This window comes from Brienomyrus brachyistius, chromosome 11, assembly GCF_023856365.1.
Source record: "Brienomyrus brachyistius isolate T26 chromosome 11, BBRACH_0.4, whole genome shotgun sequence".
NCBI lineage: Eukaryota > Metazoa > Chordata > Actinopteri > Osteoglossiformes > Mormyridae > Brienomyrus > Brienomyrus brachyistius.
Genome location: NC_064543.1, coordinates 15,762,763 through 15,776,818, shown reverse-complemented (window position 1 = coordinate 15,776,818; position 14,056 = coordinate 15,762,763). Strand labels below are relative to the sequence as shown.

Sequence of the window (14,056 nt, the reverse complement as noted above, 5' to 3'; positions counted from 1 at the left end):
TTGTATTTCCGACTCATTGCATTGCAGTCCAGATCAACCACAGTGCCAGATAAATATGGGCCAGTAGTAAACAATTCCAAGTACAGGACACCAGCAGCTGGGATATACTGTATGCAAGTGAGGGTAAGCCACAGGCAAACCTTTCACTCATGCTGTACATATATAGCAGACCCACACAACACTGTAAACATTTGTCCTATAGATAGGGGTGTAAAGATGCATTGATGCATTGTGATGAACTGATTAAGGTTGCAATTCAATGCACTGATCTGTAAAGTTAGACTCGATTTTTGGGCGTAAAATAAAAAGATACTCCTACTACTGGGTTGCACACCGTTTTGTTCACGCGGCTCAGAAATAGGAGTGGCATGCAAATTTCCGAAACATAGGAAGGCAGAGGAAGATTCATCAAATATTCATAATAGAAGCACTACCTTATGATCTTTGCACTACCATGCTTTTGGGTAATGCCTCTGTTTTGTAGTGCTTTTTTGCAAGCAACAGTATCAATGGTCAAAACCCAGAGGTTTCAAACTAGCTAGCCAAGTAATGTTACTGTTAGCCTTAAAGATGAATAACATTTTTTAACATAATTGGAATTAGCGGAAAAAAGATATCAGCATTGGTCTGTGTCGTCAGTTATGGCCGGTTCTCCCAGACGATATCTAAACTTTATCAATACTCAAAATTAGCAGCACCAGAGGTAAAGACACAACGACTGAAACAGAGATGATGGCATTTTCCCTAGTGAAGGATAAAAGATTTCATGTGCACAACCACCACTTAGAAGAGGTCTCAAAGTATCAGGCTGTGACATGTTTATCATATAATGAAATCTGGCCCACAGGTCGATCTTTCGCTTTCTAAACAAAATATAATGACATTCCGCTAATCTGTGCCAGTAACCCACATCCCCCCCCCCCCCCCCATTAAGTAGCACTTCCTTTAATGCGTTTGATTTTTCATTCTGCAGTTCAGTAGTTTGCCTTTTGACAGTTTTTACAGTGGCATTTTCTCCAAAAGATAATGTTCAAGATTATGTTGGAGATGTTCTACTTTCTATGTCTTCCATTAATGGTAGGGATGTACCAATACCAGTAGTAGTATCTGTAGTATTACTACCAATATTAGTATCGTTATCAGCTCCGATACCATGCTCATGTCCTCGTACTGGTGACAAGACGCCGACATCTAACGGATACTACATAATGACACATCAACGATATCATTAATAATAATAAAAAAGGGACAAAATATCCACATTGTGAAAATATGTCAAAAGAAAGTCCAAAGCACAGCAAACTGCAAAATGTGCGCTACAGGTACAAAACCAGGTTCACACAAGACTAGTAATATAATTAAACCTCTAAAAACTAAGCATAAGGAAGAGTATGATGAAACTGCCACCAGCAGCAACATTCTAACAACCATACGTGTAGCAAACACTAGCACGGAGAGAAGATTCAAGAGGTTTATTCATCACATACTCAGTTGTACACATACAGCATGTAGTGAAAATGTAACCCTGGACACTACAAGAAACTGTGCATGATATGAGAGTAACAAAATATAGAAGAAAAAAAAACAACACAGTAAAATTCCATTATAACGGACCTCAAGGGACATGGCAAAACACTCTGTTATATCCAAAGTCAGTTATATTCAGAGTTTGTCTGCCCAGAACTCAACTACAGGACACCATTTACTCATGCCACACCCCAGCAGACACACTTGTGGTATAGATTAGTATATTGTACATGTAGTAATCCAACTTTACCTGACCAGATGCGTGACCAATTATAATCCTGACTAAGTATCTGCGCTGGGTATCACCGGCACGCCAAGTGCCTTGTAGGCGGAGCTGCATGTCCGTTATAACGAACAAAACTACAGTTAAAAGCAGCCCTGGGGACCAGATCGTTTGTACGTTATAAGAGCCGTTGCAAGTCGCTATATCCGACGCTTTTTCTGCATGTTCTTAAAGGCACACGGCCGGCCGGGACCAGCGGAACTCGTTGGTTATAGACAATATTCCGTTATAAGCGAATCCATTACAAAAAAATATATGAAATGTTCAGCTGCACACAATCTATACATAAGTGATAGGTAAAAGGTATGGTGCTGTGCAATATAAAGTGCAATGTGCAAGAGGCCTGAAAAAAAAGGATAAACCTTGTGCAGTTACCCAGTATCGATCAGGCCCAATGTCGTAATGGCGGTATGCAAAAAGCGTAATATTTTCCTGAGGTGGTTCACCGCATTAAAAGTTTGTGGATCACTGCTTTAAAGGTTTTAGAGTGGCAGGTTTTTAAATAATTAACCAGCCAATCCATCATTTTCAGACAAAAATTAAAGGATGACCAGCCCTCTCCTCCAACCCTTCAGGTGTCAAATCTCAATGCCAGCTGTTTAGCGGCTTGTCTGTATATTGTGGTTTTCAGGTTTTTGTTTATTGTTGGCTAGAAAAAAAATTAAGTGTCTTAGGTGGTGCTGTGGCATGCGTGTGTGTAGTGGGGGGGGGGGGCAGGAGTTACATATTACCATTAATCTCAATACAGGCGGTTCCCAGGTTACGAGCAACCAGATCTGTTGTCTAAGTCCGCCATTAAGCGGAATTTAGGCAAGTCAAAAAATAAACAGTACATAAGGATAATTATGGGACGGCATGGTGGTGCAGTGGTTAGCACCGTTGCCTCACACCTCTGGGACCCGGGTTCGAGTCTCCGCCTGGGTCACATGTGTGTGGAGTTTGCATGTTCTACTCAGGCCGTCGTGGGGTTTCCTCCGGGTACTCCGGTTTCCCCCCACAGTCCAAAAACATGCTGAGGCTAATTGGAGTTGCTAAATTGCCCGTAGGTGTGCGTGTGAGAGTGAATGGTGTGTGAGTGTGCTCTGCGATGGGCTGGCCGGTTGTTCCCTGCCTCGTGCCCATTGCTTCCGGGATGGGCTCCGGACCCCCCGCAACCCAGTGGGATAAGCGGTTTGGAAAATGGATGGATGGATAATGATAATTATACAGTAACTACATAAAGTACTGTACCTCAAGTCAACAAACTACTTAAGACGCACAACGTTTTCATGAATGTCTCAAAGGACTGCATGTATTCGTAATTAAGAACGAATGTATTTAACTCCTATTTTCTATAATAGGCTTTATGACAGTCTGTTCATAAGTATGAGTTGTCTGCAAGTCTGATGTTCTTTACCCGAGGACACCCTGTATTTGTAAGTTAAAATGTGGCATATTATTTTTTAGACATTGCACAGCCCTATTTGGTATCGGTATTGGTGAGTACCAAAAAACGAGCATCAGCACTCAGTCTGTAAAAAATGCTTTGGTGCACCCTTAATAAATAGTGTGTAATTAAGTTCCCGTAATAATATTTGTGACTTTTTTTCAGCAAAGTTATGAAACGTTTGAATTTAGGATAGAAAAATGATTGAATAAATCAATTAATTGAATCAAATTATGACAGAAATTAAATATTTCCGATGGATCTAATTGCTCCCTCAGTAATTGTAATCCAAACGCCTTGGGGCAATGATTTCCACCCCTTCTTATACAAACCTACAAAGCAGAATACTTATTTCCTAAACAAAATGATTAATTTTTGGCTAAGGTCAAGCCACCTAAACTAGTTTTAAAAAAAAAAAAAAAAAAAAAAAAAATGGTTTCCAAATACTACTACTTATATTACAAGGTGGATCAGATCTCACACCTTCAGGAGTGGGGATTTGAATGCCATCTGTCCTCTGTGTGTGGTGTTTGTATGTTGTTCTCTTATGTGGGTTTTTCCTCCAGCTACTCCATTTCCTAGCTCAAACCTAAGACATACAGTTAGGCTAATCAGGACCTCACAATGCCCCACAATAAATGGCCGTGTGTATGAATATCTGCATATATGTCCCTAGCAATGCACTGGCATTAAAACTAGGGTGTACTGCAGCCTTGTGCCCTGTGCCGTCTAGGACAAGCTCTAAATGCCCCCTGACAAAGATAAGCTGTTAGATGATAAATGGTGCTATTATCACAATATAATCCATTTGTTTCTGATACAACTGACTGTAATTACATGCACCAGTTTTCCAAAGGGGCAAATACAGGAGGAATATCCCAATTCTACTTACTTGGCCTGTTTGACCTAATCCAACCTGATCTTTAATCAGATTCATCAGGGAGAATGACACCATTCTACCAAGATAAACATCTAAATTGCACATCATTGTCAAAATCCAAACCCTGCCACACTACAACTCAAAGGAAATTTTATGTGAATACAAATAGTACCAGACTGCTGATCCACAGAATAATTGTTTCTGGAAGTATAACACACTCCAGGAACTACTACAGGTTTGTACACAACTCAAAGATACACAAAAGCACATAACATTACAGAATAAATAGATAGTTCACCACTCTGTGGATGAATATTACCCCGACACTTATTGCATAGAAGTCATTAATACCAGCCTCTCCCCAGCCCCAAAAATTGTGCCTTCCCACCTCTTAAAAACTCCCAGGATAACAACAATATCCCCCAACCCAACGTAGTTTAAGGGACCTGTCAGTTGGCTCAGTTATGTGACAATACCCTGTGTGGTTCTGCAGGTGCATCAAAGGCAAAACTGAGCCAAAAATGTCTAGTATAGTCTTGCCGCCAATGGGAAAAGATTTTACAAAAATTAATCTGTCACAGGTGTTTCAGGTGAATAGCAAAAATATCTGACCACTAACTTTTCCCCCCTCAAAACCAGAAAGCTTTCATCAAGACGTAAACAATGTGTCTTTGTTATGTGTCCCATTAACACAAATGTCCTTTAAAGCAGTGCCAAGTTAAGCAGACCTTCAGTTGTCACCATGGAGACTTCATTTTTCAGCCTTAACCACAATATCAAAATGCAAAAATAAGACTAACTTTACTGAACAGTACAAGATCCATTTCTGCATATCCCTCTTCATTGCAAGCATTCGAATATTACAGTAATATAAATAAAAAGAAGGCAACACTGGAATCAGATTCTACAAAATGCATACGCGAACTACATTGTCAACATGCTTGGAATCACTGACATTTCATAGCAACACCACAAATAATTCTCCCGGCTCAAAAAAGAATACAATCGAATTCTTTCCATTATAGGAAGGGGTGTTTTTATTGTGAGCAAATATTTTTTCTCACTCTTTAAACAAATGAAGGGAGACCAGAGATGGACCATAGTTACGCTGTTTGCACACCTGCCTTGTTAAAATATAATAAATAGGAGCTTTACCTATAGAGGCTGAATCTCAATAAGACTTGTGTCTTAAATAAAGCACAAGTGATAAGCTAATAGCATTTATCAAGCAATGGTAATTTTTGAATAAGTACAAGTCATGAGCTAACAGCAATTCTATTAACTAATGCTATTTCTGAATAAGCACTTAAAGGCTTTTTAAAAAACAAAATAGAAAAACAATTAATACACACAAGCAGCCTCACAGGGTAGCCAACCTAAGACATGTATTTTCTGCAAGCCACCAACATGTCCATTAAAGAAGAAACTCCTTTTGTTGGTTTGTGGCATAACAAGCAGAATACCCCTCAACTCAGAGAACAATGAGAGTGGGCAACTAGAAACGGAATACAACAGGAACCATTCAGTACAAGACATGCCGTCATAATCGGGCTGAATTAAAAATACCTCGACCATGACAACAGCAGCAGCTAAAGTAGCAGCTGTCCAGCTATCACAAATAACCCATAATATTATTCTTTACTTAAGGTTCATGTTGCACCACAGTGGAAGAGACACAAGAAACTAAGCCATCACCTTTCAGTGAAAAATAGCGCTTACCTTATTTTGACGAGTGAGTGATCATTTAAGCTTTTTCGAATCTCAAACTTTTTTACTCTGTTTACTATTCACAGAAGACCAATACATCAAGAATATAAGTAGGAGCTGACTCTGAATTGCAACAGCAATAAATATAAGTCAAAGAAATGTTTTCCCAGTATAGAGAACTTTCAGCATAAGCAATTTGGGAATGACAGAAGATTAAAGTAGTGACCCAAAGAATATCTGCTCAAATAAAACTCAAATGTAGCTACTGACCAAGGATTGGGCTTAGTCACAGGCCACAACTACTAATCTCCACATGCTGTTTTTGTATCCACTAAGCACACCCAAGGATTTCAGCATAGCCACTGACCAATGCCCGGTATATATGGAGTGCTCACCTGTTATATTTCTCCTTTTCTTTCCAATACACAGGAAATTAAGAACAAATCCTATTAAGAAGAGAATTTAATAAAGAACAGCACATGTGGAATGCCAGTCATACAGTTGTTTAGTACTTAAACTATATTTTCTTAAAGCAACTCTGGGTTTCACAGATAAAGATGGATGGTGCTTTTTTTAGCAAGGGAAGCTCATCTTGGTCATTACCACCTACACAGGAAAACATAACTGTTTCAAATGGCAGTCGTGTCTAAGGACAAGTTCATGCAAACTGTAAACTATGGAAAAAGTTATGTGAACAGCTAACTACTAAAAGTGCAAGGATTCCAGTTACAGGTTGAGGAATCCCAACCATCTGACTCAAGGAAAAATGACCATAAAATGCATATACTACCACACACTGCATTATAAAACTTTAAACTCTTCAGTCAATGATCCTGATTTTAATGCACAACAACTGTGCTTATGATTTGCTGGACTGATTCAGCGACATTGGTAACAGAATTAACGGCAACGAGGTCGGCACCTAAATTGAAGCGATTTAGATATGGTCCCGGGTGAGTGCCCTTAAACTTGTTAAAATGTGCACGAGATACATTTTAAGTATCTGTAGGTTTCATCTCAAATGAGAAAAGTGCAATGAAAATATGTCCCTTCATAATCCTGAAAACCTACCTCTTGGAGTGTCTCGATATTTGGTGCACGACCATCAAGCGTTTATCACAAACATAAATAACCGACTCACACCGTGTAAAGCTGTTATAAAACGTAAAGCCCATAACACTTCTTATATTAAAGCCTGCCCTCGCAATTTGGTCTTGGGGGGCGGGGGCATCACGCCAAAAATGACAGAAATGCATAAGGACAATGCATATAGTCGTGAAAAGTGATAACTTTTATACATCATAATCGTGTCTTATTTGGCCATTGGAATAAAGTTTAGTGTACCGCGGCCCTATTACAGTGAAACAAAATCCTTTGTATTTATGCCAAGTTACAGTCTTCAGTGGCGTGGATACCAAGCTAGCGAGCTAGCTAGCTCAAGCTAAAACACAAACTAGCGAGCGATTCAGCCAAAAACCCAGAAATACTTTCTTAAACACTGAACGCTTATAAAGTGACAAAAATAAATCAAAGAATTCCACGTCATTCTCTAAACCTTGATCGTCAAGGTGCTTACAATTATTATTTGTCATCTAGGTGAATACATTCATTTTCATAGCTTTAGATATCCCAGAAACGAAATTAAAGAAGCCAGAAGCAAGCAGAATTTCAGGTCGCCAACGCAAATCACACATTCACTGACACCCAGTTACCTTATTTAGAGAGACAGGTAGCTGGGTTTTGTTCTGTAAAGGCACTTATGGACCACAACGGAACTGATGAGTTCAGGGAGCTGCCCTTCAATTCCCCAACTTCCAAGGTAAACAGGCTCCAGTCATGAATTTGAGTGGAGAAATGACAGCTCCACCAGCTCCTTGCTTCTTATTAGGTTCTACGTTTTCATAAATGTACACAAGTCAAGGCGGTAAAAGGCATCGATGCCAACATGGCTAAAGAGGAGGAGGAAAACAACATTGCAGGACTGGCTACATGCACCGCGCCGCACCACGGACAGAAAACACAGCTCGCATCTGCAAGCAGACACAATACTCGGAGTAAAAATGAATATGTTTTACCTTTAGAGTAGAGGGATTTGGGGGAATTAAGGTCGAGATCAGCGCTGAGCAGGGAGATGAAATCAGAGGGCATCGCAATGCCTCTGAGAGAGCAGGGGAAATCGGACACCTTTGGGTAAGGAAAAAATGTAGCTAGCTCCTTAGCCACCGAAGAGTCACCAAAACCTTTGAAAAAGTTAAGCTTGACGAGTGTTTAAAAAAGGAAGCGGACGGCGAGGAAGTATATCTCTTACAAACTAGTTTAAGTTATTTTAAGTGCCTGACGTGTCCGGTTAAGTCTCCTTAAAAGCTGAGCTAATAACGTTACCCAGGAGCTCGCCTAAAGCCTTTCGTTTTTCTGCTTCCTTGGCGACTCCTCCCCTCCACGCAGGCGCGTCAGGTCGCGAGACTGTCACGTGATTTTGCTAGCCCCAGACCGGGGTTACGCGGAATTAGCTACTCAGTCTGCCCAAACTCCGCTGGCTGGGTGGTATGCAGGCCGGCATGCGGGCCGTCGTGCGTGTGTCCTGCTGCTTCTGTTACATCATGGTCTGTGAATCATTTCACCCTGACTGAGGATCAACGCCTCGACATTTCTTTCCCAGAACTGATGCGGGAAACATTTTATCAAATAGTGAAAGTGTTAACTTATATATAATTGCTAATTATTTATGCCTTATTCCAGTGTTTTGATAAAAGAATTGGTTGAATTCAGCAGTTTGTCAGTACAGTGGTATTATTTATACCCACAGGCCAGCCTGCAAGAAAGTTCTACAAATGATTGAATTGTACTTACATTTCAAAAATTATGTCACTCAGTATAGTACATCTGTATCACCAACGTATAATATGATTTCATCTAATACCACTTATAGCTAGAATTCCTTTCTTAAAATCTAAAACATTCACATTAGAAACATAACGTATCCTGAACATCCTTCTAAATATCCTTTATACCCGCCTGGCCTATGCAGGGTGGCAAAGCTCCGGAGATTATACCAGAAGCTTAACTGTTAGTTGTTAAAAAACGTTAAATTCTTAGCGTTGTAATTTTCCATTCTAATCTACGTCACAAAGATTTTTTTTTTCATTAGAGAAGCCTTCGTACATTACTAGTCCTGAAATAACGAGCCGCATGTGGCATATTCACTCAACACAAATGTATTGTATGCTATGAGTCAATTATTATGTTAAATGATTAATGGAGATTGAGGGTGGTATTCTGTTTATGAAATCTATTAACAGCCATGTACCCATGTACTCAAATGCAAAACCACTGATTCGTTTACAAACATATTTCAAAACGGGAAAACATATTACTTCATCGGTTAAAAAGGCAATTTGATGGCGATTTGTTTTGGCTGTTTATAATTAAGCTACATCCAAAACCATATGTAATCTCTTTTACCGTTTGCCTCCACTATTTATCTAATTTTGGTAAATTTTTCTCATGACTTTTCCAGTGAAGCATACATAAAAACCGAAGACAGATGAGAACAACTACGTACTGTTATTGGACGTGCTGCAGTCCCCATACATGCATACTTCGAGAGCATATTAGGGCTTGAAAACTAAATAAAATATGGCTCTTAATTATTAAGCAATGAATTATGACGATTTTCAGAGAAGAGTTTAAAACATTTCTGACTGAAATGTTATTTACCGCCTCAGTTATTTGGAGTGTTTAAAAGAAAGCACTATTTCATTATCTCTATAACTTTAACATTTAAACAACTACTTAGACCTCATGAAATCCATGCCCAGAGAAAAATATCTGATTTACCTTTAAGAGTATGTGGAAGTTAGTTATCATAAGCGGATGAAGAATTTCTCATTAATAATAAAAATAATGATGGTGTTGGAATGAGAGCCGGCCCTCCCAGAGTTACTAAACACTCAAAGAGGCACAAGGAAATCATATTACAAAACACAAATAGGCATCCAAAACCTGTGTGCTACACACACGGAACAAACACAGCACTAACCTCCACAATAACCAACACAGGAACAAGGCAAGGGCAGGCACATATATACACCAAGACAAGGTCATCCTTAATACTTAACTCAAACACTAGGAATCCAGAGCTACAAAGAACATGTGACGATCATAAACAAGCACTAAGGACTCAAATATTAGGAAGTACTAGGAAGATGGTTGAGAACATACCTATAAAACTAGACAGACAGGACTAACCAAAAACAAAGATATACAAGCCAAGACCAACACTGAAATATATGAACACAGGAAGATAATTAATATGGGGTAAACAAAAACAAATATCAACATTGATAACAGTAGGGATGCACGGATCTCGGCCACACATACACAGCCCATTCAGCCATGCAGAGGCCAGGGAACCAGGGGAACATGTTTGGGATAGTGAAGGAGCTAAACAGAGGAATGAACAGAATGACCAGCGACCCCTGCTGGCCAAATGGGGATACAATGGACAGGACAGGGCAGGGACTGATCCTGACATTGTGGGTATCAGGCATTCTGAAACTTTTTAAATGAATGCCAAATATGGACGCCATGTGAAAATACAAGCATAAACACATATATTTTTTGTTTTATTTCTGTAACCAAGCTTCTTGAAGTGGGAATCTGAAAAAGTAACAGCAAAATAAACATGCTTACCCATCTTCCTTGAATGCCAGTGACTGTATACATGCAGATGAGAACATGCATGTGGACTTAAACATGCCTGATTGTTTTGCACTCCATTGTTCAGGTGAAGCACCTAATGTGTGATGATGTAGAGCATTTTTAGCCCTAAATAATCTGTTTAATTTTCAAATGATGAAACTATCTACTGTTTTTTTTCTGTGCAGGCATGAGTCTTAGCCGTCATTGGTAGCAAAGATTTGAAATTTGGGTTTTTTGCACACTCCGAGGTGTATTCCGACATCTTTCAAGTCATAAATAATGACAGATTCATGTAAAGCATTTGAATAATCACTGAAATGACATTTTAAAATGCTAATGTGATTCTCAGAATAATTTGGAAATTGGAACATCACAAACTCCTTTTGGAATTTTTTGGATGGGTGGCTTATGAGACACTTTTTAGTCTCTGCTCTTCTTCTCTCCGCACTGCTTGTTTTGAAAACATGACTTTTGGCTTGTTTACCCAGCTCGTTGTCACATCAGTATATTTTTGCTGTGAGTCTTTCATATGTGGTCAATCCCACTCACAGTCTAGAGTGAGGGAACTAAAGTTTTTGAATGTCTTCTTAGCTTCTATCACTTCTCTGTTGATGAAGTGTCACATTTCAGATGCTGTCAATCCACCCATACCATTCAGTGCCAACCCCCCGGCCATTCTCTCCACCCCTTTGGCCATGCTTTGGTCAGCATGGGCACATTGTGTGGACAAATGCCAGCTGTGTTACAGGTTTGTGGGGAATTGCACAGCCACCCAGAAGACAAGACCTACTAAGGTATATTTATGTTGTGTTTAAATATTAATGTTGACGTGATATAATTAGCGGGAATCTTTTCCAGAGTGAATTGTTATCCTAGACTCCTACACAGCCTCAACCAGCACACACTTGGAAGGTCGCCACTTTGCCTAAACCTGTTTCCAGACTACAGTACCCAGAGAAAACATAAAGAGAACCAGCAAACTACTTGAACTGCAAGGGAGAGTGCTTCAAACCTCCAACTCTGAACATGAGAAGTAGCAATGTGACCTCCCGAGGCATCATGCTGCCTTTTAAACCTCATATATATACATGTGCATTTGAAATCAGTATATTCCTTATACATACTTCCTGCCGCACAATCTGCCAATATCTGATTCTGTTCTTCAGTGAGTGCTCCATTACCACATTTTTATTCATCCACGGGGATCCAGTGCAACCAGTCAAAATAATGGGCTTTAATGTTTAATTAGACAAGCCAAATTAGATATTTGGAAATACGCCGATTTTAAATAATTTAAGTGTATACGACCATTTAGATTCTTTTATCCAGTGGTTTGTGGATTCCTGTTTTACAGAAATTACAGGGGTAAAAGCAGCATTCATTATTTAAAAATGCAGTTACACTTCTACTACATCTTCTAACCACTAATCCTGGTTAGGGTCTTAGGGGGAGTGAAGTCTGTCCTGGACAGCATGGGATATAAGGCACATCCTGGACAGGACGGTAGTCCACAGGCCACACACATACATACACTCACACATGCAAACATACACTATGAGTAATTTACACTTCCAGAAAAAAGGGTACAGCCCTGGTACAGTTTTGTTCGCAAAGGTACAAAGAACATTAATGTACCCTTAATGGTAGAAAAATGCGCTCCAGAGTCCATTTCTGTACCTTAAATTAGACTAAAGGATACATTTACCTACAGCTAGAGTACAATTGGCAGACAATGGATAGTACAGCCCCAGTGACAAGGAATGGTACACTCATTATGTGCAAATTGATACTTTTTCTGATAGGCTAATTGGCATCTTTGTGCTAAGTGCACGTTTTTGAACTGTGAGAGTAGCAACCAGAAGAAATGGTACAATACAGTGTTCCTTTAGTCCAATGTAAGTGTAAACTCTGCATACATGAATTCTCCGCTGTACCTGACTGAGAGTAAGCAGGAAAAAATAGCCATTGGATAAAAAAGTCATGTTGGCACCAGCATCTGATATCGTCACATATCTAAGTGTGTGCTGGCATTGAAAAATATAGATTCCAAATTTGATGCTTGATTGAGAGTCATATTGCTAATTAGAATAAACTAAATATTATTAATCCAAATTTGTGTTTGAGGAATATATATTTATATGAATATCAGATTAGATGTGTCTTTGTCCTAAGATATACTTTAAAAATATAACAATAATAAATTATTTTGTAATATTTACATTATTAAAAATACATATAAAAGAAAAATCAATAGAATTAGTCTTACTTGTTTTGCATTACACTTCACTAACAGCTCAGTTATAAACAGTATGACTGAAAAGTCAGGCTCCATGTAGTAGGATGATAGCTGATTTTGCCACTGTTTGATTGCAACTTGCTTTCTTAATTTATAATTTTCCAAACAAAAATACAAATGATATATTATTGGAAATATACTCTTTAAGAGTTAACTCAGAGGCAAGATACACATTCGAAAACCATTTCGAAAAACTTCGATTTCAATGCACTAGAATGTAGCTCTAAAAATGTAACACGATAAGTGAAATATGTTACACAACTGTGCACAAAGCTATAGAACAAAACTACTACAACAATAAAGCTCAAGCAAGTAGCAGCGCTCACGCCTCCAGTTACATTGCGCATGCTCTTAATTGTTCCCTAGCACACACGTGACCGGGGCTCCGGAATCCTATTGCATTATGGGATTGCGGTAGTCCTCACTGAAGTTTACGTTCATTCTAGCAATTCTCTATTTATTAGGCGAGTAGAGGAAAGTAGGTAGGTTTACTGAAAGAAAATGGTGGAGGTGGTGATCGAAAAAGTTGTCCATATGTTGGTGTTGCTAAGTGTGATGGTTCATTTTAAAAGGTGTTATTGTATCGCTTTTTTTTGTTTACAATGAAAGTTTTATTTTGTGTGAATTTGTAAACTCACTGTTGTTTGTTTAGCAGGCCGATTCCAAGTAAATACCCGGTGAACTAGCTTTGAAATAACAAAAGTCAGTCGTAGATATGGTGGATGAGTATTTCCTATGATTCGTTTATGCCTAAATCTCACTTGATTAGCATCTTCCTGACTAGTTTTAGCTGTATGAAGGTTATGTTTATTTTGAGTGGCAGGTAGCATAATGCAAAATGAATGAAAACATTACTTTCATAATGAACAAAATATATCCTGGCAATATGTAATATTTCAACCTTATGTAATATCCATCCATCCATCCATTTTCCAAACCGCTTATCCTATTGGGTCGCGGGGGGTCCGGAGCCTATCCCGAAAGCAATGGGCACGAGGCTGGGAACAACCCAGGATGGGGGGCCAGCCCATCGCAGGGCACACTCACACACCATTCACTCTCACATGCATTCCTATGGGCAATTTAGCAAGTCCAATTAGCCTCAGCATGTTTTTGGACTGTGGGGGGAAACCGGAGTACCCGGAGGAAACCCCACGACGACATGGGTAGAACATGCAAACTCCACACACATGTGACCCAGGCGGAGATTCGAACCCGGGTCCCAGAGGTGTGAGG

The 14,056-nt window shown here is 39.3% G+C and overlaps 1 protein-coding gene across 4 annotated transcripts in view; it reads right to left on the bottom strand.

Moving 5' to 3' along the window:
* The window catches only part of nfat5b (nuclear factor of activated T cells 5b), a 54,666-nt gene extending 46,393 nt beyond the window's left edge, over positions 1-8,273 (bottom strand). For all 4 annotated transcript variants that reach the window (XM_049030072.1, XM_049030067.1, XM_049030069.1 and 1 more), the window contains exon 1: positions 7,899-8,273. Coding sequence is in view for 3 of the 4 variants with exons in the window: in XM_049030067.1 (XP_048886024.1) it covers positions 7,899-7,971 (73 nt within the window). In the remaining variant the exon portion in view is untranslated. The remainder of the gene's footprint in view (positions 1-7,898) is intronic.
* Positions 8,274-14,056: the final 5,783 nt, after the last annotated feature.